The 24653-nt window shown below is 37.8% G+C and overlaps 1 protein-coding gene and 1 non-coding gene across 6 annotated transcripts in view; both read right to left on the bottom strand.

Moving 5' to 3' along the window:
- Positions 1-2034: 2034 nt before the first annotated feature.
- Positions 2035-24653, bottom strand: part of CEP70 (centrosomal protein 70) — a 66079-nt gene continuing 43460 nt past the window's right edge. For all 5 annotated transcript variants that reach the window (XM_069473178.1, XM_069473179.1, XM_069473180.1 and 2 more), the window contains 6 exons: positions 13028-13198; positions 7431-7577; positions 7013-7181; positions 6713-6827; positions 5447-5526; positions 2035-2743 (listed from right to left, as the gene is read on the bottom strand). In XM_069473178.1, coding sequence (XP_069329279.1) covers positions 2682-2743; positions 5447-5526; positions 6713-6827; positions 7013-7181; positions 7431-7577; positions 13028-13198 — 744 coding nt within the window. In that variant the 3' untranslated portion in view covers positions 2035-2681. The remainder of the gene's footprint in view (positions 2744-5446; positions 5527-6712; positions 6828-7012; positions 7182-7430; positions 7578-13027; positions 13199-24653) is intronic.
- Positions 24232-24446, bottom strand: LOC138388685 (small nucleolar RNA U3). Its single transcript, XR_011234191.1, has one exon. It is a non-coding gene; the product is annotated as a small nucleolar RNA U3 (small nucleolar RNA).

Genomic DNA, 24653 nt, shown 5'->3' with positions numbered 1-24653 from the left:
CTAGGCTGGGTGCAGTGGCTCACACCTGTAATCCCAGTACTTTGGGAGGCCAAGGTGGGAGCATGGCTTGAGGCCAGGAGTTTGAGACCAGTCTGGGCAACATAGTGAGACCCCTTCTCTACAAAAAATAAAATAAAATAAAACTAACCAGGTGTGGTGGTGCATGCCTGTAGTGTCAGCTACTCAGGAGGCCGAGGCAGGAGGATCATTTGAAGCCTAGGAGTTCAAGGCCGCAGTGAACTACTTATGATCACACCACTGCACTCCAGCCAGAGCGACAGAGTGAGACCATGTCTCTAAAAAAAAGAAAAAAGATTTAAACAACACAATAGCACAATGTATTTATAATAGAAATTAGACTTTTAAAGAGCAGAGATGGAAAATGTATAAAAATTCATTACATCTAAAGTCAAAGAAAGTCTCAATAAATTTCAAAGACTCAATACCAAAAAGACCAGGTTCTCTGACTACAATGCAATAAAATTAGGGGAAAAATAATATTAACAAAAGTACAATCCAAGAAACCCTAAATATTTTCAGACTTAAAAATCACACTTCTAAAATTCCACTTTTAGCCAGGATGGAGTAACAGAAACCAAACTTACCCTTCTGCCGACACCAGCCAAAGCCAAAATTAAAACAAAAAACAGAATACATGAAACAAGAAGTTTCAAGACATTGGATATCAAGTGTATGTTCATACAAAGGCCTGAACATGAATGTTCATAAGTTTTATTTGTAGTCAAAAACTGGAAATAACCCAAATTTCCATCAACAGGTGAATGGATAAATTGGGGATACATTCATAAAATAGAATACTACACAGTAATAAAAAGGAATGAACTCTTAATACATGCAACATGCAAAAATCTCAAAATAATTATGCTGAAAGACGCTAGACAAAGACGAGAATGTATTATATGATTCCATTTATATAAAATTCTATAAAATGCAAACTAATCTATAATGATGGAAAGCAGGTCAGCTGTTGCCCAGGGATGGGAGGAGGTGGGGAAGGATTACCAGAAGCCAAGAGAAAACTTTTGGAGTGATGGGTTTATGTGTCTATTACTTAGATTGGGGTGATGGTTTTATAGATGTTTATGTATATCAGAACTTACCAAATTGTATACCATAAATATGTACAGTTTATATGTCAAGAATACGTTAATAAAATTGTTTTTAAAAATCAACATTCTGATATTTTAAATATTACTAAATAATAATTGTAGTACTTTTCTTATATCTTAAATAATTAAAATTGGATAAGGTAGGGAGCACCTACAGCTATTCATATTAGCGGCACTATCCTCAGTGGCCCTTGAGGCATCTCCAAAACACCTGTAGGCCTCTGAAGTACAGTTTGAAAACTTCTGCTTTAAGATAAGAGTTAACTACAGGCTCTCAAACTAGCTGACAAAATTTAGATTAAAATAATTTTTAATTACATTTCTTCCTTTCAAATATTGTTAGACTTCCAAACTGTCTCATAGCAATTTCTTGGAATAATTTACTTAATTCAGAGTATTTACATTATTGAATATCCAAATACTTTTTCTACCCAACCCTGAAGTCACAGGTTCTTCCACAAATTATAGGATAGTGTTTAGAAATGTAATCACATGTTGACAAAACAAAGAATTTTAAGTCTAGGAGGAACCTATTATCTTATGTCTGATCCCTAAACCCAAGGTCACAACATCAAGGATGATCTGGATGCTTGTCTACTGTCATTTACTCTAGTCCACCAAGCTGATCCCGGAAATGCTTTACAATATTCTATATGCAAACCAATAAGAATGACTAAGAAGTCTTCAAAGTAGCTTTTACTCATGGATATGAGGAAGAACACTGGTTCCTTAAGAAAATCTGATTGAATATTGAGAATAGAGAACAAATAGAAGGCAGCAAGTAAAGTACTCTTATGTAAAATGCAGCAAGGATGAACCCATTGCCCAAGGAAGGTTCATCCTAGGAAGAGAATACGACTCATTATTTGTAAGTAGTACAAATAAGTCACTGAGGACACTTAAGTTTGGAAATTCTTTACAGAATTTTATTTAAGATCTCATGTCCTTATAAAAAGTGCATTACATCAAGATTGCAAAAAAAAGACACTTTTTTTATGAGGGACTACTCATCTATTTTACCCCATGATTCATTTCCTACCCTAACATAAATGATAAAACATTTTTTATTTCTTCCTTTTCTTCCTCCTGCTTTGAAAGGGCAATTGCCATGAGGGATATCTGAATACAATGTGCCAATTAATCCTTGCTAGGAGAGCAGTAGCTTCCTAGTGCCTGGACTTAGCCATCGGCATGCCTTTTGCCCTGACCCAAAGGTCACTAATCCCTGAACTTACTTGCAATCTCTCTCCCTGGGTTCCTCTTTTACTCACAAATTTTACTTTAAAACAACCTCAAATTTTAAGCACTCAAGAATTGCTTACGAAATTATTAAGGGACCTAAAATTAATTTACTACTTTAACTTAGCAACTATTTTCTGTATAAGAATCTTAAAGTTAATAAAAATTATATAGATGGAGAATGACCCAATACTAAGAAGGGGATGAATTCTGAGAGCAAATACATTTTATACCCCTTGTCTCAAGATTAATCCTACAAAATACAAAATGTTAAGAATGCAATTTACACAGTAAAAATGATTTGGTATGTTTTCAGTATGAAAGTAATTTTAATTTCTTTACTGCAGGTACAATGGCATCCAAGTCATCAATTTCTGTAATAGAAAAACAAGAATAAAAAAAGAGTAACTTTTTCTAGTGATAAGCTCAGCTGAAATGAGAACCTCGATGCAAAGGCAAACCTCAAACATAAAGGCAACAATACTGGTGCTCTTATGTACATGAAGTTTTTCTCCAATAGTGGTGATAGATTATCGGTGATTCAGATACAGATGATTCACAGGGCATCTCTTTATAAAAGCTACCACATGCCTACAAGTACCCCCTGACTCTGGTATTACCTCATTAGCAGTGTACTCTTATTAACAGATCTAACTGGCTACATTTATGATATGTTAGTGCTCTTTATATCTGTACAACTACATGAGTGTGCCTACATGGTGAAATTCCAGGTAGACATGTCTCTTCTCTGGGTCTCCATGTGAGAACTTAGTAATTACTTCTTATAGAACACAGTCTTGTCTCTTGGGAAGATTTCCCATTAGTGGGATCACTTGTAGGTCTACTTTTTAGGATGAGAAGTATCTGCCTAACAAAACGTGAGAGGCTCCTCAGCATACAAACTAAGTGCAACGTAGCATAGAGCTTAGCCAACGTAGCATAGAGCTTAGCCTGGTCCAGCTTACCAGACAAACCAGGTAAAGTTCTCTGACAGGCTCTTTCTGAATTTAATTTTACTTCCTATCTTATTCCAACTAGCCTCAGTCAGAATTCACTCTCTGAAACTCTTGGCCACTGACAAAGCAAAGTCCTTTCTCATTATCCAGACCCCAGCCCTACTTAAGTTGAGCCCTAATGGCAGGTGTTCTAGATGCCCACTACTTTTTTCTATATTATTCTGCCAGGGCATTATTCATAAACTCATTTCCTTTACATAAAACATGCTTCCTTGGATTCTAACTCTCTCCATTCTTTGTTTGGATTTTGTCTGCTCTCTCTCCCTTTTAGCCTAAACACATGACCCATGCTGTCCCCCTACTCATTTAGTTCTTTAAGCTCCTGACTTCAGTCAGAATACTTGTCTGGACCCACTTACAAAGCATCAAGACATAGGAAAGGCAATGATATAAGCAAACCTACAATGGAGAATTTGGTTCATTCCTTACATTGTTGTAAGGTACAAAATCAAGTTATTCCCTGACCCCCCCATTCTGAAATCCTACCTATTTTCTCACTAAATGAGGAACCTGCCTTATAAACGAACCCGACAAAGAAGGACCTTGGCTGATATAGGAATTTTCTCAGCCAATCACACCACTTATATGAGGAAAAGAAAGGAATTTTTTTTAAAAAAAATCACAATTATCACTGAAGGTGTCTACATATCTGGTATTCAGTACACCACTCTGTGTCTAGATGCTTAATGACATCTAGTAATAAAAAAAAAGTCATGTTTGTCAAACATTTAACTTTCCTCATGTTAAATATAATATTTAACCTTAGAATTTCAACTTTGACCAAAATACAGAATTCATCTGCAGGGAAATGGCTTTCTAAAGCAAATGATCTTACATCAACCATGCTGAGTATCCTAATATCTGAGAAGTTTCTATAGAAGCATTCTGAAATAAGTTTTACCAGCACACATATGAAGATGTTTATTAATGTACCAAATATTTATTAATGACAAGAATGTCACTGTTTAATAGCCAACCCAAAGCAAGTAGAATCATGTTATTCTATAAAATCAGGCTCTTCAGAACACCAGGCAACATACTTATACAATCTCATGCCTCATCTCAAGTTTAACTACCAAATTATATCTTTACTTGGCTATGATCTTTTCAAACATACGAGCATGCCTAAAGCACGCTCACTCACTGTCTCCCTTGCCTCTTTCGTCCACATAAAACTAGCCACAAAACTTCCTTTATGTTCACTACACTTTATGTTCTCATCAGATATTTCTTTCATTTATTCATCCTCTTACCAAATTTTAATTTACTCATTCCCTTATCTTCCTACCAAGCCTCATCTCCTCTTCTAAATCAAGGAGTCATTCTTTTCATAAAAAAATTTTTCAAAGGAGCTATACAGAAAAAAAGAATTCATTACTGAATGAATCACTTTAAACTTCAAAAATTGTTCTTAATAGTAAGGTAAATTAATTTTATAGCCATATATAATTACATTTAAAATAGATAGGGTCTCTATTTTGTCTATGATTCCTAAGCAAATTACATTTTTTTATTTTTTTCTTTTAGAAGATACTGCTGCTTAATGAGGCCCTCAGTATGACCAACAGTATAAGTGTAATACTTCATTTCTTCCTTTCTATAGATACTTACTACTTTATATTACTTCATATCAGCTGAGAAGAAATTTTATTTTTATATTTAAAAAACATGGTAGGTAGGTGATAGCTTTAAAAAATGGGGTGGGAGGAGGGAGGAAGGAAGAACCTTCTAAGATCATAAATTCTACCAAGATTTCTCATTAGGGAATGACAGAGCCAGGGTTAAACTGGGTATGGCCAGAGTAACACCATTTCTCATGGTAAGATCCTCAAACAGAGTCCCTATCTCCTTTAAGGGTCTGTGCTTCTCTTTTCTGTGGACTAATCCCAACAAACTCTAACTACAAGTTAGGAGTACGTTTCCAGAACTGTTAGTGGTTTCCAGAGTGTCTATCAAACATTCTAGGTAAAAATACTAATCCAGTGAATAAGGAACACCCTTCTCTCAAACCCACTGACATTTTAAAACTCAAAATTTAACCACCACCAACAGAGATCTTACCTAAGATTTCAAGTAGATCATAAGTAAATGCCTGAAATGCTGGGAAAAATTCCTCATGTTCTTCCAATTTGTTGATAATGCTGTTTAAAAAATACACAGTTTACACCTAATTTTCAATTTAGGGTTCTTGCATCTTACTGCAAACAGTGGTTATGAATATAACATTTTTAAAATGAAAAGAAACTATCTTGCTAATTTAAATATAAACTCAATGATCATTTACTTCAGTCCTTCCTTTTTTGAGCTCTTTGTTCAATATTGCTTTTCTAAAAAAGGCATCTCATAAATTATTAGTGTAAAATTTGTTAAACTTATGTAACATTCCTAACATGGCAAACTTCCCATTTAGCTCAAGGCTTCTTAGAGACACCATGTTTTTATAGCATTCTAAAAATAATTGGCTTTTATACCTAATATCCTATTAAACAGTAAGAAAAAATATCAGTAGTCAGTAAAACTGTGGGAAGGGGAAAATAGAGCAATAGTGAGATATATGTTCCTTTTAAAAGCATCAAATATCAGAAGACTCAAGTGTCAAGATTATGAAAGGGTTCTTTTTGGAAAACTTGCAGAACATATGGAATACATGGGTTTATATATATGTTTCCCTTCCTTCACATTGTAGCATAAAATTGGGGGGCAGGGTGGGGAAAGTTGCTTTAGGTATAGCTACAATGTCTCAATATTTATTAAAAACCTCAGGTTATATGTTAGAGATGCCTAGTCTTTTTAAAAATACTTAACATTTATCTCCTAATCAAATAATTAATACACTATTAGTGATTATTCAGTGGTCCATGGTAGTGTCCTAAAAATAGGACTTCTTGATACAATTTGAACTCCCAGGAAATTGCTAACAAGGTTTGAATTTCTCCATATATAATTTTCCCTGAGAAGAGGCTTATGCTGAAGCGTTCGTGACCCTCTATATTTATCTTGAAAATACTCAGCATTTTTCCATCCCTAAGGGTGTGAGATTTTAGGTTATCAAGTTATTTAAAAGGTGCTAATCGAAATAGGAAAGGTAAATAATTTATGAAGTTTTGAAAGTCTTTAATTTCACTCCTCCAAGTATGAGGATGTGTATCTGGATGATACTTTTTTTTTTTAAAGACAGGGTCTCACTATGTTGCCCAGACTGGACTTGAACTCCTGGGGCACAAGTGATCCTCCTGCCTCAGCCTCCCAAGTAGCTGGGATTACAGGCACGCCCCACTGTACCTAGCAGTTTCTGGATGATATTTTGTAAACTGTCCAAACAAATACCTTTGGAGGTCTTCAGGTCCTAATACCTGCTTAACCTGCTCATTCACATCCTCATTAATCAGCCTACACAATTTTCCAACTGTGCTTACCAGCACACACAATGAGGATGAACTATCTGCAAAAGAGAAACAAAAGGAAAGGATATTTTAATAGAGAATTTCCAGAATCATTACATCCATCAAACATTTTATGCTTCCGTTATCCTCACTTGTTTTTACTTTAAAAGTTTTTTACCTACTTTTTGTTAATTTATTAGGAATAAATTCTTAAATGGAGGCCAAAATGACAAAGGGTCATCACCTAATTCTAAGAGTTCTTGGAGGTTTCTCACAGCATTGTTCATTTCTCCAAGCCTGGTATAAACTTCATTCATTCGGGGATAGACTCCATTTAAAGAAGGCACATCAAATAATTTCTGGAAGTGAGAGACAATAGCTTGCAATGTTTTAAAATTTGGCATATTGCTGTCCTGTTCAAAAGAGAAGGTAAAAAAGAAAGATAGTTCACATCTTAAAATAATTCCAAATCTTTAGTAAAAAAAAAAAAAAAAAAAAAAAAAAACTTCAAAAAGAGAAATAGAACTCTAGTAGAACAAATATTAATATCTATTTCAAATTATCAATTTTTTGGCTGCAAAGATTCCAAAGGGGAAAAAATTATCAATATTTAAGAATACATTAAAATAGAAACATTTATATAAGTACTAAATATTTATTACCTTTTCCTTATTTTCAGCTTCTTCCAACATGGTATCTACCATAAACAACAAATCTTCAACTTTGATACCTTCATTTTCATCTTGCTTCTTTAAATTATGCCAAGGTACCAGTTCTGCAGATAGTATTTTCAAGGACTTATACAAATCCTTTATAACAAAAGGTATTATTGATTAAATAAACAGTTTCTACAGTAACAGTAAATAAAACATAATTATCCAGGTAGGTTAAAAAAATACATATATATGTAACTATCATCAGTATTTAAAAAAAAGACTATCACTAATTTAGAACAAGCCTGTTAAAATTAGTTTTCTCCAGATAAATGTAGGCCCTACCAAAAAATTATACTGTATATTTGCTAAGTAATTTTATTTTTATATATTATTTAAGTACTTTGAATCATTGACATATAAAGTTTGTCCATATATATATATATATATATATTTTTTTTTTTTTTTTTTTTGAGACAGCGTCTCACTGTTGCCCAGGCTAGAGTGCCATGGCGTCCTAGCTCACAGCAATCTCAAACTCCTGGGCTCACGTAATCCTGTTGTCTCAGCTTCCCGAGTAGCTGGGACTACAGGCATGCGCTACCATGCCTGGCTAATTTTTTCTATATATTTTTAGTTGTCCAGCTAATTTCTTCCTAATTTCTTCCTAATTTTTTAGTAGAGAAGGGGTCTTGCTCTTGCTCAGGCTGGTCTCGAACTCCTGAGCTCAAACGATCTGCTCGCCTAGGCCTCCCAGAGTGCTAGGATTACAGGCATGAGCCACCACGTCCGGCCTGTCCTTATATATTGGTTTTGAATTTTTTATAACAGCTTTATTGAGATGTAATTCACATACCATAAAATTTACCCTCATTAAATATACAATTCAGTAGTTTTAATATTTTCACAGAGATGTGCAAACATCACCACTATCTAATTTCAGAATATGTTCATCACCCCAAAAAGAAATCCCACTCACAGTCCTTCCCCCTCCTCGCCTCCTTGCAGCTCCTGGGGTAACTACTAGTCTACTTTCTGTTTCTATAGATTTGCCTATTGTGGACATTTCACATAAATACAATTATATCATAACTGGCCTTTTGTGATTGGCTTTTTTTACTTAGCATAATGTTTGAGATTCATCCATGTTGTAACATGTATCTCCAGGCAGGTTTGTTTGTTTATTTGTGTTTTAAAGAGACCATGTCTGATATGTTGCCCAGGCTAGACTTGAACTCCTGGGCTCAAGTGATCCTCCTGCCTCAGCCTCCAGAGTAGCTGGAGCTATAGGTGCCTGCCACTGTACCTGGCTCCAGGCAGGTTTTTAATGTGAAAGGATCCCTGAATTAATTCTACTTTATCTTCATAACACCCTACTTAGTTTTCTTGGCCTAGACATGTTGCTCTATTTTAAGCTGTACATGAGGGGCAAGGCTACTAAAAATTTAGAGCTCTAAGACTGATCAATCAACAAATATTTACTAAGCATCTACTACAGGTTGAGCATCTCTAATCTGAAAATCTGAAATGCTCCAAAATCTGAAACTCTGAACACTGATATGACACTCAAAAGAAATGCTCATTGGAGCATTTTAGATTTTCAAATTAGGAATGCTTAACCAGTATATATTCTGCAAATATCCCAAAATCCGAAAGAATCCAAAATTGAAACACTTCTGGTCCCAATCATTTTGGGTAAGAGATATTCAACCTGTACGTGCATGGCACAATGCTTTGCCCTTTAGAACAATGCCATCCAAAAGAGATGTAGGCTGGGCGCGTGGCTCACGCCTGTAATCCTAGTACTCTGGGAGGCCGAAGGGGGAGGATTGCTCGAGGTCAGGAGTTCAAGACCAGCCTGAGCCAGAGTGAGACCCCATCTCTACTAAAAATAGAAAGAAATTATATGGACAACTAAAAATATATATAGAAAAAATTAGCTGGGCATGGTGGCTTGTGCCTGTAGTCCCAGCTACTCGGAAGGCTGAGGCAGGATTGCTTGAGCCCAGGAGTTTGAGGTTGCTGTGAGCTAGGCTGACGCCACGGCACTCTAGCCTGGGCAACAGAGTGAGACTCTGTCTCAAAAAAAAAAAAACAAAACCCTAAAAAAATAAAAAAGAAATGTAATGTGAGCCTCGGTAATTTTCAGTTGTCTAGTAGCCAAAATATGGAAAGTAAAAATAAACAGGTCACATTATCTTTAATGTATTTTATTTAACCTAATATATATTTAAAATATTATCATTTCAATATATAATCAATATTTTAATTTTTTTCCTAGTAAGTCTTCTAAAGCAGTGGTCCCCAACCTTTTTGGCACCAGGGGCCAGTTTCACAGAAGACAATTTTTCCACGGAATGAGGATTGGGGGGTGGGGTGCAGAGCTCAGGCCCATTTCCTAACAGGCCACAGACTGGTTATGGGCTGTGGCCTGGGGGTTGGGGAGCGCAAGTTGTAAAGCCAATATTTTACACTTATGGCACAACTCAACTGGGACTAGCCACATTTCAAGTGATTAATAGCCACATGTAGCTAGTGGCTACTATATTAGACAGCACAGCTCTAGAATACTGAAAGAAGTACAAGAATTTCCTCCTTTTTCTAACCACTTATGTTAGTCCTCCACTTATTTAACACTCCCCAATTAAGGCCCACAACTCACATATTGCTATCTTTAACCTTTCATTTGGTAGTACGGCAGTTACCTCTTTTAGAAATTCATGGCAAATGAATGTTTTATAATCAGTGCTGCTAGAATTTGAAAAAAAGTCAGCAAGTAGCAGCATAATGACACCTTTATTAACCAACGCTCCATCAACAAGGAATATTTAAAAGAAGTGGTCTATGGTTAAAGGCACACCCAATCTTATAAGTTTTTGCCTGAGAATAAAAGAGCATTACAAAGCTAAGAAGAAAAGATGATCTGGTCTCCTCAGCAGTGTGGCATAGTCCATCCAGTAAGCTCTGAAAAATATAAGAGGTTCTCCTAGGTTCTTCATACCCAGTTGTGGGGATGTAGAAGTACTACCATAGGCCTGCCCTCGTATGTCTGGCCTCTGGAGCACTGAGAAATGGGAAAGCAACAGTGTACTGGGTTGGAAAAAGCTATAGCATCTATAGCTCACCTTTCTTGGAAAGGCAGGAGGGAAAAGACAGAAGGAAGGAGGCAGCTAACTGGCTCCATGCCTTTCCCAACCCTCTCTTTTGTTTCAATTTTTTTTATTGTAGTAAAATACACATACATAAAATTTACTATCATAACCATTTTTCAGTGTAAATTCAATGCTATTAAATATGTTCAAAATGTGCAACCATTACCACCATCCATATCTCCATAACTCTATCTTATAAAACTGAAGCTCTATACCCATTAAACAATAACTCCCCATTCCCTGCCCCCACCAGCAACCACCATAATACTTTGCCTCTATGATTTAGACTATTCTAAGTAACTCATATAAGTGGAATCATATGGTATTTGCCTTCTTCTGACTGACTTATTTTACTTAGCATAATGTCCTCATAATGTTCACCCATGCTGTATGGGTCAGAATTTCCTCCTTTTCATGGCTGAATAGTATTCCATTATGTGTTTATACCACATTTTACTTATCCATTCATCCCTCAAACCTATCCTTTTAAGCCAATCTAACCTGAGGGAAAAAAATGATCTGGGAAGATGGTTGTCTCAAACTTAGAGGCTGCTACCTTACAAAGAACCTTTGATATGAGGCCTCAAAGAATCTCATGTAGTTTCTCAATTTGGACCCTGAAACTATAGTGTAAATATCTGAAGCACTGCCCCAAATCCATGAGTTACTTCAATGGCAGAAGTAACTAATTTGAAATAATTTCTTCTTGGGTGTCCTCAGAATATTCTAATTATTATGTAAAGCTAATTCCTTGCCTTCTTCTACTTGGAAAACTAAATACAGCAGCCAGAACTCAGCATCACTTCAAAGCCCTTCTTGGAAGCTATAATCAGAGTGATCTTTTCCTCCTTCAGACACTAGAGCACAAGTTGTCTGCATCATTCTCTTGGAACTCATCATGGGTGATCTATTTTTATGGCATTCAATTCTTCTGATGATATCATGAATGATCCTTTAAATTTTATTTCATATTTTTTAGTATATTTTGTCTCTCCAATTAGTCTGAATCCTGTATTTACCTTTTCTGATACCTCATAATACTTTGAACATAGTAAACAATCAATAACTATCCATTAATATGATTCTTCCCTTTGCCTTCCTCCTCTTCTAGTCTTTTCTCTTCTGCTGGGAAATCTAGAGCTTTTTCTAGTCCGTCTCTTCTGAGGAGGAGGAAAGTGGAATTAGCACTGTTCCCTCCCACTGGGAGAACCCCCTGACAAGCAATGATTGGGGAGATGCCGTGATTTATACAATTAATCACTGATTATTTCACCCTTTTCTGAGATATAGACTGGAGGAACTCAGGCCTATAAAGTTAATCCAGCACTGTCACTCAGTCAAAATGTTTATGTATTATATTGCTCTATATATGCAAATCTGTATATAGATTTGCTATCTGAGCCCTATATAAAAAGGGAAGTAGAAATTAAGCTGAATATAAAATTTTTTTATCAGTTACATGTACGTTTTTCATTAAAAGTTTTAAAAAATTTAACATTATCACGCCCCCCCATTTTGTCATGGAATATATTATGCTGCTTCATTCTTTTTAACAAATATTAATTGAGCATTCATTATATATCAAGAGGATCCTTGGGACATATCAGAGAAAAATAAGACAAAACTCTGTCCTCATGGAGCTTACACATTTTTAACAAATATCTTCTGCATCATTTCTATGTCATATAATAAGGCGTCTGTTGACAAATACTATTATTGAATCACATCTTCATTAACATAGGTAGTGCTATGTATGACATCAGTCACTGGAAAATCTAAAGTTTAAAGGGCACGGAAATTACTACTGTCTTTAGCAATTTACCTTTCAGTAAACTAGTAAGAAAAAAAACCCTGAAAAAACCTGAAACTATGCAATAAGGAATACACAGTAACTCGATAGAGGGAACAAATTTTACTCTTCCATGAATAGATAGGATAGGTAAGAGTAGGGATGGCTGCTAGCTGACTATTTACCTCCTCTAGAGAATAGACAGACACGGAGAAAAGTTCAGTTCCAAGTGAAGGAAAATGATTTAAAATATGCAGAGACAGAAAATATACCCAATTATAATGAAATGAAGGATGAGACATTATGTGAAGAGGAATAAGGGCCAGGAAAAGCTGTAGCATGGAAATACGAACAGGAGGGAGATGAAGATAGAACAGGGAAGGGCCTAGATGTACAAAGTGCATCCACTGTAGATTTTCAATGAAGGAATGGGCCTAAAAAAATTTCTTGTTTGATAGAACTTTAGAGGAGATAAAGTTTACAGTAATGACAACATCAAATAATACTTAAAATAGGTAAGTAGGAAGATTCTAGTTTTAGATAAGCTAATAAGCTTTTTCAGCTTTACAGTTAATAAAAACAAAAAAATTAAGCCAAATCCTATTAATAAAGCCAGTAGAGTCCAATAGATGTTCAAAGCATATAAATAACAGTCAACTCCTTACCTTTAGGGATGTCAGTTGATCTGCCCACATTTCTATTATAGGAACAAGATGCTCAAATCCACAATCTTGAATAAGATCTTTATTAAAATTTTGGGCTCCTCCTTTGCTCTGTTTATAAATTATTACTGGAGCTCTTGGATTGTGAATAATTGAATTGATGCTACACAGCACCTTTAAAAAAAAGACATGTATTTGGTCAAAATGTTTATCGTACTCCTACAAAGTGATATATGTTAAAGGAATGCTTTATGTATCAGTGTAACATCATTTCAGAGTTAATAATTTTAGGTATTGGGGGGGAGGAGAAGATGGCGGAGTGGTGGTGATGGCCTGGATCTGCGCTCCGGCGAGGAAGTCATCGATCCGGACCTGCCACAACGCTAGAGGATCACTCCCACACAGGAACAGCGGTGTGAATACACGGAGAATCAGCGTGGGACAAACAGAGTGAGTGAGGTCTGAGGTGAACGAAAATTAGGATCGCGAAATTCTGCAGAACGCGGGACAGACAGTAGCCAGAGGAGTGCGAGTCCGCTACACCCACCCCCAGGTGGGGCGGGGGCAGCCTTCTGGGAAAGCGGCTTGCTCTCCTCACTGACCTCCAATCCCAATTGTTTGGAGACCTCCCTCAAGCCAGTACAGAATCACCGAGGGAGACATGGGGCATTGGAGACAGGAGGCTTTTTCAGGAGAATAGCTTGGAACCTGGGGAGTCTCGGCTGAGACAGCGCTTAGCGAGGAGGGACGGATCTGCACCAGGGCGGAAGGGCATGAAGGATCCTCGAACAGCGAATTGCGTTGTGCCTCCGTGCTGCTTTTTTCGGGGGTTCTCCAGCCGGTGGCCCCCGGTGGGCGTCTTTGCTCGCCAGCCCCCCGGCACTGGCGGTCTCTGCCTGCCGGGGAGCCGGTCCCCCTCCCACCCCAGAGCTCTGTGGGCGCCATCTTGAAAGCAAAGCCGGAACCGCTCGGGAGCCATAAGGTGCCCAGCGGCTCTCTCTGCCCGGCGCCCTCCGCTGGTCTCTGGGCCCACGCCGGGAACGCGGGATATGCATGGGCACACTGGGCAGGAGACAATAAAGGGTGAACAGCTTGGACCCTGGGGGAATCTCCGCCGGGGCCACGCTCGTCGTGAAGGGGCGGAGCTGCGCTAAGGCTTAAAAAAAAAAAAACATTGAGTTGCCGCTCGGAACCCAACCCAGCGGGCGTGAAGGGGCAGAGCTGCGCTAAGGCATAAAAACAAAATCACTGAGTCACCGAACTATATACTTCAGATTTGTGTATCTTTTCGTTTAGCTATGTGGTGTGGTGTTGTGTAGTTTTGTTTTTGTTCTTTTTTGTTTGTGTTTTTGGTTTGGTTTTTTTTTTTTCCTTTCTTTTTTTTTTCTCTTCTCTTTTTCTTTTCTCTTTCTTTTCTTTCTTTTCTCTTCTCTTCTTTTCTTTTTTTTTCTTTCTACTCTCTTTTTGCCTTCTAACTGGGGAGCCACGGTGAGCTTCGGAACGGGCCAGGCCCCTGGCTCTGGTACATACCGGAACCTGAGCAGTCACCCCCAGCGTCGGCAATCTACGGGCGCGCAATCGCCATCTGGAGGCCCACAGCCAAGTCACTGCGGAGCAATAGGGTGCCAAGAGGCTCCCTGGACGGCCCCCTCCCCTGGTCCACGGACCTTATATAGGGGCCCCGCCCATGTGTAAACACTGAATACTTCTCCAGAAGCGAGAGTGTGGAGCCTGGTCCCTGGGGACAATGGGCCAAGGCAGACTTTTGCCCGTGGAAGCTGCAGCAACTGGGGCACTGAGTGAGCGAGGGCACCATCCTCTCCCCATAGCTAGTATCTTTCCTGCGGATAGAGACAGAAACCACCCCTATAGAGGAAGAACCAAAGAGAAACAAACAAACAAACAAACAAAGAGAATTTCGGTCTACTGCTAGTGTGGACCCTGCCTGCCTTCTGAAAGACCACAACACAGTGTCCTAATTCACCAAAGCGGTCTTGGATCGCTCCAATCCTCTAGGATTGGACCCATCAGAAGCAGTCCCCCAACTGAAATAGAAAAATCTCTAAACAATTCACAACAGTCTCCCCCTCTTGCCAAAGGAAGCAATATACCTAGACTGCTTCACAGCCTAAGAATAGAGCACAAAGAGTGCTGTTAACCAGACTAAATCTATAAGAAAAGATCCAACGATAAATCTAGATGGGAAGGGCCCAGCGAAAAACCACAGGGAGCACAAAAAATCAAACGGAAAGCTCACCCCGAAAGAGAAATACCAGCTCTCAACCATTTGACACAAACCAGACTCAAAACACCAACATGTCACAGGAAGAATTCCAATTATGGATTATAAACAAGCTGAATAATATACAAGAATCAATGGATAACGAACACAAAGAAACCACAAAAAAAAAATACCAGATTTGGAGGAAAAATTCACTAAAGAAATTGAAATATTGAAGAAAAACCAAACTGAACTCCTAGAAATGAAAAATTCACTCAGAGAGCTACAAAACACTGTGGAAAGTCTCAAGAGCAGGGTAGATCAAATAGAGGAAAGAATCTCAGAAATTGAAGATAACTCTTTCCAACTAAATAAGTCAGTCACAGAGATAGATCAAAGAAGTAAGAGAAATGATCAGAGTCTTCAAGAAATGTGGGATTATGTGAAGAAACCTAACTTGAGAGTTATTGGCATTCCTGAGGGTGAAGAAGATAATAAGCAAGGGTTGGACAAGCTATTTGAAGACATAATCGAGGAAAATTTTCCAGGCCTTGCTAATACTCTAGACATACAGATTCAAGAAGCTCAAAGGACCCCTGGGAGATTCCTAGCAAATAGGAAAACACCACGCCATGTAGTCATCAGGCTGACCAAAGTATCCACTAAAGAGTCCCTTCTCCGAGCTGTAAGGAGAAAGAAACAAGTAACTTACAAAGGAAAACCCATCAGAATTAAGCCAGATTTCTCAGCTGAAACCTTACAAGCAAGAAGAGGTTGGGGCCCCATTTTCACGCTTCTGAAACAGAATAATGCCCAGCCTAGAATCTTGTACCCAGCTAAGCTAAGTTTTCTATATGAAGGAGAAATTAAGACATTCTCAGATAAACAAAGGTTGAGGGAATTCACCAAGACAAGACCAGCCCTCCAAGAAGTACTCAAAAGAGAGTTACACACGGATCAGCACAAGAAAGATCCACGAATGTAAAAACTACTCAAGAGCTAAAGATCAAATTCCAGATACCACAATGGCTCAGGAGAGAAAACATCGCAATGAAGTTCTACCCAACAAGCTGAACAAAAAACTGTCTCACTTATCAGTTTTCTCAATAAATGTGAATGGCTTGAATTCCCCGCTCAAGAGACATAGACTGGCCCAATGGATAAAAAAACACAATTCAAGTATCTGCTGTCTTCAAGAAACCCACCTAGCCTGCAAAGATGCATTTAGACTGAAATTAAAGGATGGAAATCGATATTTCAAGCAAACGGTAACCAAAAGAAAGCTGGCGTGGCAATCTTAATTTCCAATAACTTAGCTTTCAAACCAACAAAAATAATAAAAGACAAAGATGGCTACTACATACTGGTCAAGGGCACAATTCAACAAGAAGCCAGGACTATATTCAATATATATGCACCCAACCTAGGTGCACCTAGATTCATAAAGCAAACCCTACTAGATCTGAACCAAATGATAGATAACAATACTGTAATAGCTGGAGACTTTAACACCCCACTGACAGTACAGGACAGATCCTCTAAACAGAAAATAAACAAAGACATAATGGACCTAAATAGAATGCTAGAACAAATGGGCATGGCTGACATCTATAGGACATTCTACCCAAAGTCCACAGAATATACATTCTTCTCATCAGCTCACGGGACATTCTCTAAGATTGACCATGTCCTAGGACATAAAGCATGTCTTAAAAAATTCAAAAAAATAGAAATTATACCATGCATCTTCTCAGATCACAGCGGCATAAAAGTAACAATGAACACAAACAGAAACCCTCACTCTTACTCAAAGTCATGGAAGCTAAATAACTTTCTCCTGAATAATTATTCTATAAACGAAGAAATCAAGATGGAAATCAAAAGTTTCTTTGAATTAAATGACAATGGAGATACAACTTATCAAAATCTATGGGACGCAGCTAAAGCAGTCCTGAGAGGAAAATTCATATCCATAAATGCCTATATCAAAAAGACAGAAAACCTGCAAACAGACAACCTAACGAATAGACTCAAAGAGCTGGAGAAAGAAGAATAGAACGACCCCATCCCAGCAGAAGGTGAGAAATTACTAAGATCAAATCAGAATTAAATGAAAAGGACAACAAAGAAACTATAAAGGAAATTAATAAAACAAAAAATTGGTTCTTTGAAAAGATAAACAAAATAGACACACTTCTGGCTAGACTAACCAAGAGCACAAAAGTAAAATCTCTAATAACCTCCATTAGGAACATGAAAGGAGAAATCACAACCGATGCTACAGAAATACAAGATATCATCTATGAATTCTACAAAAATCTTTATGCACACAAACTGGAGAATGCGGAGGAAATGGACAAATTTTTAGAAACACGTAGTCTTCCCAGGCTCAACCAGGAAGAAATAGAGTACCTGAACAGACCAATATCAAGAACTGAAATTGAAATAGCAATAAAAAACCTTCCCAAAAAGAAAAGCCCTGGTCCAGATGGATTCACACCTGAATTTTACCATACATACAAAGAAGAACTGGTGCCCATCCTACATAAACTATTCTCCAATACTGAGAAGGATGGAATTCTCCCCAACACGTTCTACCAAGCCAATATAATATTGATACCAAAACCAGGAAAGGACGCAACAAAAATAGAGAACTACAGACCAATTTCTCTCATGAATATAGATGCAAAAATTTTCAATAAAATACTAGCAAATCGAATCCTAGTACTTATCAAAAAAATAATCCACTCCAACCAAGTGGGCTTCATCCCAGAGATGCAGGGGTGGTTCAACATACGTAAATCTATAAATGTAATTCACCACATAAATAGAAGCAAAAACAAAAACCATATGATACTCTCATTAGATGCAGAAAAAGCATTTGACAAAATTCAACACCCTTTTATGATAAAAACACTTAACAAAATAGGCGTAGATGGAACCTACCTAAAAATGATACGAGCCATATATGACAAACCCACAGCCAACATTATTCTGAATGGGGAAAAATTGAAAGCACTCCCACTTAGAACTGGAACCAGACAGGGCTGCCCACTGTCCCCATTACTTTTCAACATAGTATCGGAAGTCCTTGTGAGAGCTATCAGGCAAGAGAGCAAAATCAAGGGAGTCCAAATAGGGAAGGAAGAGATCAAACTCTCACTTTTTGCTGATGATATGATGCTATATCTGGAAAACCCCCAGGATTCAACCATGAGACTCCTGGAATTGATTAATGAATACAGCAAAGTCTCAGGCTACAAAATTAATATATGCAAATCAGAGGCATTTATATAAATATATATTATATATTTATAACAGTCAATCGGAAAACCAAATTAAAGACTCAATACCCTTCAAAATAGCAACAAAGAAAATAAAATATCTAGGTATATACCTAACTAAAGAGGTAAAGGACCTCTATAAGGAAAACTATGAAACACTGAGAAAAGAAATAGCAGAACTTGCAAATAGATGGAAAAATATGCCATGCTCGTGGATCGGAAGAATCAACATTGTTAAAATGTCTATACTACCCAAAGTGATCTACAGATTCAATGCAATCCCTATTAAATTACCAACATCATTCTTCACAGACGTAGAGAAAATAATTATACACTTTGTATGGAACCAGAGAAGACCCCGTATAGCAAAAGCAATTGTAAGCAACAAAAACAAAATGGGAGGTATTAATTTGCCAGACCTCAAACTATACTACAAGGCCGTGGTTCTTAAAAAAGCCTGGTACTGGCACAAGTACAGGGACACAGACCAGTGGAACACAACAGAAAATCCAAATATAGAACCATCCTCATATAGTCACCTAATTTTTGACAAAGCAGGAAAGAATATACTCTGGGGACAAGAATCCCTATTCAAATAAATGGTGCTGGGAGAATTGGTTAGCCACTTGTAGAAGACTGAAACAGGACCCACAGCTTTCACCTCTCACAAAAATCAAATCACAGTGGATAACAGACTTAAACCTTAGGCGTGATACAATCAGAATTCTAGAAGAAAATGTAGGAAAGACTCTTACAGACATTGGCCTAGGTAAAGAATTTATGAAGAAGACCCCCAAGGCAATCACAGCAGCAACAAAAATTAATGAATGGGACATGATTAAATTAAAAAGCTTCTGCACAGCCAAAGAAACAGTCCAGAGAATAAACAGACCACCTACAGAATGGGAAAAAATTTTTGCATACTACACATCAGATAAAGGACTGATAACAAGAATCTATTTAGAACTCAGGAAAATCAGCAAGAAAAAATCAAACAACCCTATCAAAAAGTGGGCAAATGACACGAATAGAAACTTCTCAAAAGAAGATATAAGAATGGCTAACAAACATATGAAAAAATGCTCAACATCCCTAATCATCAGAGAAATGCAAATCAAAACCACAATGAGATATCACTTAACCCCAGTGAGAATGGCCTTTATCAAAAAAACCCAAAACAACACATGTTGGCGTGGATGTGGAGAGACAGGAACACTAATACACTGCTGGTGGGACTGCAAACTAGTGCAACCCCTGTGGAAAGCATTATGGAGGTATCTTAAACAGATTCAAGTAGACCTGCCATTCGATCCAGCAATCCCATTATTGGGCATATACCCAAAGGAAAAAAGGTCATTCTGTAACAAAGACACATGTACCCGAATGTTTATAGCAGCACAATTCACAATAGCAAAGATGTGGAAACAACCCAAATGCCCATCAATACATGATTGGATTAGTAAGCTGTGGTATATGTATACCATGGAATATTACTCAGCTATAAGAAATAATGAAGATACGATATCTCTATGGTTCTCCTGGAGAGAGTTGGAACCCATTATATTAAGTGAAGTATCCCAAGAATGGAAAAACAAGCATCACATATACTCACCAGAAAATTGGTTTCCCTGATCATCACCTAAATACACATCTGGGAATGACACCAATCGGATATCAGACTGAGGTGGGGGGTGGGGGAGGGGATGGGGGTATGCCTACACAATGAGTGCATTGCGCACCGTTTGGGGAGTGGTAACACTTGAAGGTGCTGACTCGGGAAGGGGGGGTGGGGAAGGGAGGGATATATACCTACATGATGGGTGCAACGCGCACTATCTGGGGAACAGACACGCCTGGAGCTCTGACTTGGGGGGAAAGGCGGTACATGGGCCTTTCCTGTGTGTAACCTGCAATTCTGTATCCCCCATAACAATAAGATGAAATAAAAAAAATAATAATTTTAGGTATTAAGAAGATCTTAATACCTAAAATTGACACTTGTAATTTTTTGGTAATAAGCTCAGTTCCGAGAGTAGGATTTAAAATATGAAGAGATAGAAAATATACCCATTTCATTAACATAGTTAAACATGTAAGTTCTACTAAAAACTTTTGCAGAAAAACTAAAATGAATTAGACTTGAAAATAGTTATGAATGACCTATTATAATCCACATAGAGAATAATAATCACCTAGACAGCCCTTAGTTACAGTCTCCACATTTCCCTATTTCTACCTCCTCATATTTAAGCTAAATAGAATGTTAAAAGAGGCTTTTCCTGTCGTTCATAGCTTAGTTCAAAGTGAGGACAATGAATAATAAAGTCCCACACATTTTAAAGAGAAGTCCTGGACACATCATGCAGGTCTTAGTAAGAGATGATTTTAGATAGTAACAGCCTAGAAAGTGTTAGAGATTCATGAGACAGGACTCATCAGGAAGAATGTCATTTAAAGCAATGTATAGAACTAGTGAGTAGAAAATGCTCTTGTTTTTTTCTTTTCTCCCCATAGAAAGCTACAACAAACAGGTCTTCTGAGAATTTGACTTCCAACGTTTATTTATAAAGTTTTTTTGCTGCTGTGTTAGTTTAGGAGAGTGTATTTCAATATCTCACTTCTGTTATATTTAAACTCATCTATGAATACCATTCTAATGGAAAAAATAATTCTCCTCCACTAAATTACTGAGATCCTCCTTTTCTCCCTGCCTCACACCAAAGGTAAGGAAGGTGGCAGGGAAACTCCTGAAAGAGATCCGGGAGCTAATATCACCTGAGCTTCAGAGGATCACAGGCCAGTCTCCAAGAGTAGTGAATCAAGTGGGATTACTAGCAGTTTGTATCCATACTTTGTAGCACATTATTTTGCAAAAATGGCCATAATTATTTCTCTTCCTTATATATTCATGCCTTTATGGTACTGACACTGAGGTTCTCCCATCAAGAAGTGCAGTCTATTTTCAAACCCTTGAATCTGAGCTGGTCTTGGGCCGTGCTTTGGCACACAGAATGCTCTGGAAGGAACGTCATGCCAGTTCACAGCCCAGGTCTCAAGAGGCCTTGATCATGTTTGCACAGTTTGCACTCTGCTGCTACCACATGGCCAAGTCCAGGCAGGACTGGTAGATAATGATAGACACATGGCCAGTCATCCCCATCACTGTGAGGCAATATCCACAGATAACAGAAGCAATGCCCCTTAACTGATTTGTATCTCATAGCTGATACATGTGGAAGCCCAGCCAATATCAATAGAACTGCCCAGTTGTCCAAGCACAATATTAAAGGGTTATTATTTTAAGTCATTAAGTTTTATGATAGGTTTGTTACACAACAAAAATGAACTGATATTTATAAGCATAAAGATGGAATAGAGCAATGAGAGGGGGCACGAACAAGACAAGCCTGCCTTTTTATGTTGTAGTAAGGTAAAAATATACCCTATGGCCAAGTGAACACTTTGGAAGAGAGTCAAACTTTGCTTTCATGAAAAATAACTGCCTGTGGCTGGAGGACACCTCAGGGGAATATCACTTTAGGACAGAAGGAGGGGAGGGATTCATAAAAGATCATCTGGAAAATACACTACCCACAAAATGAATGGTACACTGCCAAGGTCCTTAGCTGGTGGGAAAGGAATAACTAAACACACTTATACAAGTATGCCATGAAAGAGAAACAGAGGCAGTATTTAGTCATCAGCTACACAAAAGGCACCAGTGCTAAAATATACCAGCACCAGTCAAGAAAGATCCTACCCTGTCTATATCCTCACCATCTACCTGTCACTGCCAATCGTGGAGAAGCCAAATTTGGCACAGGACTACGAGAGAAGGTAGAGCAAAGAGAATAAACAGATCCTACCCCTTTGCCACACTGCTTGTCTGTAGAAGTACAGGTCAGACATGAGATGGAGTAGACATAAGGTAGAAGCTTTGAACTGGATGAGGGATTGACATTTTGATTGAGATTTGAAAGGACTTTTCTTCTTCCAACTTTTCATGATGAAAATTTTCAAACACACACAAAAATTAAAAGTGTGTGCATGTGTGTATCTGTATCTATCTATATATCTATATTATTATATTATATATAAGAAGATTTATTGTAAGGAATTGGCTCATGAAATTATGGAGGCTGACAAGTCCAAGATCTGTAGTCAGCAATTGAAGACCCAGGAAAGCTGATGTATAGTTACAATCTGAATGTGGGCAGGCCAAGACCCTGGAAATGCTTATGTTTCAGTTTGAGTCTGAAGGCAGGAAAAAACTGATGTCCCAGCTGGAAGGCAGACAGGCAGGAGGAGTTCCCTCTTACTCAGCCTTTTTTATTCAGGCCTTCATCTGATTTAGATGAGGCAGCCTATTCACATTAGGGAGAACAATCTGCTTTACTCAGGCTACCAATTCCAATGTTAATCTCATCCAGAAATACCCTCCCAGACACACCCAGAATAATGTTTAACCACATATCTGGGCACCCCGTGGCCCACTCAAGTTGACACAAAATTAACCATCACAAACACCATATAATCAAAATGACTACCTAGATTCAACAATTGTTAACATTTTGCCACATTTGTTTTTTTTTTTTTTTTTGAGACAGAGTCTCACTCTGTTGCCAGGGCTAGAGTGAGTGCCGTGGCGTCAGCCTAGCTCACTGCAACCTCAAACTCCTGGGCTCAAGGGATCCTCCTGTCTCAGCCTCCCGAGTAGCTGGGACTACAGGCATGCACTACCATGCCCAGCTAATTTTTTCTATATATATTTTTAGCTGTCCATATAATTTCTTTCTATTTTTAGTAGAGATGGGGTCTTGCTCTTGCTCAGGCTGGTCTCGAACTCCTGAGCTCAAACGATCCGCCCACCTCGGCCTCCCAGAGTGCTACGATTATAGGCGTGAGCCACCGCGCCCGGCCTGCCACATTTGTTCATCTATGTTTTTATCTGAACCATCTGAAGAAAATGCAGACATCATAACTCTTCAACTTCAAATAATGAAGTATGCATCTCTTAAAAGTAGGCATATTCTATAAAATCATAACACTATTATCATACCTAAGAAAATTAATAATAATCCCTTAATATCATTGACACCTGGATTGAATTTTAAATATCTTAATATGTATACTATTTGACCATAACCCTCTCCTCAGAAGTGAAGAGTTCTTTCATATCATCCAAAGAGAGGAAAGGGAGACCCCAAACAGCATGTTTAAAAAGAGAATAAAATAATTTCCTATTTACCACCATCAAGTCCAGCCTATTTAATAAATAGTAATACAAGTACAAAGATAAGATAGCATTTTCATCTTAAATCTTTGTCCCTGGTCATACTTCAAGTTACAACAAATAGGTCTCCTGATAATGACTTCAGATGTTTATTCAGAAGCTTTTTTGTTTAGTTCAAGATAGTCCATTTCATTATTTCACTTCTATTATATTTAAATGCATCATTTTAATGGAAATGGGGAATTAATTCCCTTCCACTGAATTATTACTGATAGCAGAGCATACTCTTCTTACAACTTAACTACTGACGATTGGCAGCATAAGATATATTAACAATGAGGAAACCATAAAATGACTTAATTCCCAGAGAGATGAGACTTGAAAAAATATATGTCTTACATTATTCAGAGTTTTTACAGATACTAATAAACTCCTCATATTAGGGTTTTTTCTTGTTTGTTTGGTTTTTACCACTCAGACTGCGTCTTCTCCCTCTTACTCCCCTCAAAAGAGAGAGAACGATCATCAATGGCAAATGGCAGTTGCAGTGAAGCAAAACCAAAAGCGGGCTTCATGCTCAGCAGAGAATGCTGCGCCTCCTCCTCGTGGTTTCCGGTGCTCTACACATTCAGAGAAACTTCTCTAGTAACAAACTATAGAAATGATCCCTGAAAGTATAGTCTTTCTTGATATTAATTTAAAAAAAACATTTTTAAGGGTCATCATTAGAACAGAAAGAATTAAGATGAACTTCCTAACCACCTGAGAATAAAAAAAAGGACAAAGAAGCTTTGACCAACCTAGCATATGTCAGGAAAAGTAAATACAATCAAAGGAAAAAGAACAAGAAACTACGGAAATGAAAAGCAGAAAGATGTCAGGTATAAAAGC

The sequence above is a fragment of the Eulemur rufifrons genome, chromosome 7 (genome assembly GCF_041146395.1).
Source record: "Eulemur rufifrons isolate Redbay chromosome 7, OSU_ERuf_1, whole genome shotgun sequence".
In the NCBI taxonomy this organism is placed as follows: domain Eukaryota; kingdom Metazoa; phylum Chordata; class Mammalia; order Primates; family Lemuridae; genus Eulemur; species Eulemur rufifrons.
The sequence above is the reverse complement of the archived record's forward strand: the minus strand, read 5'-3'. Positions and strand labels throughout refer to the sequence as shown.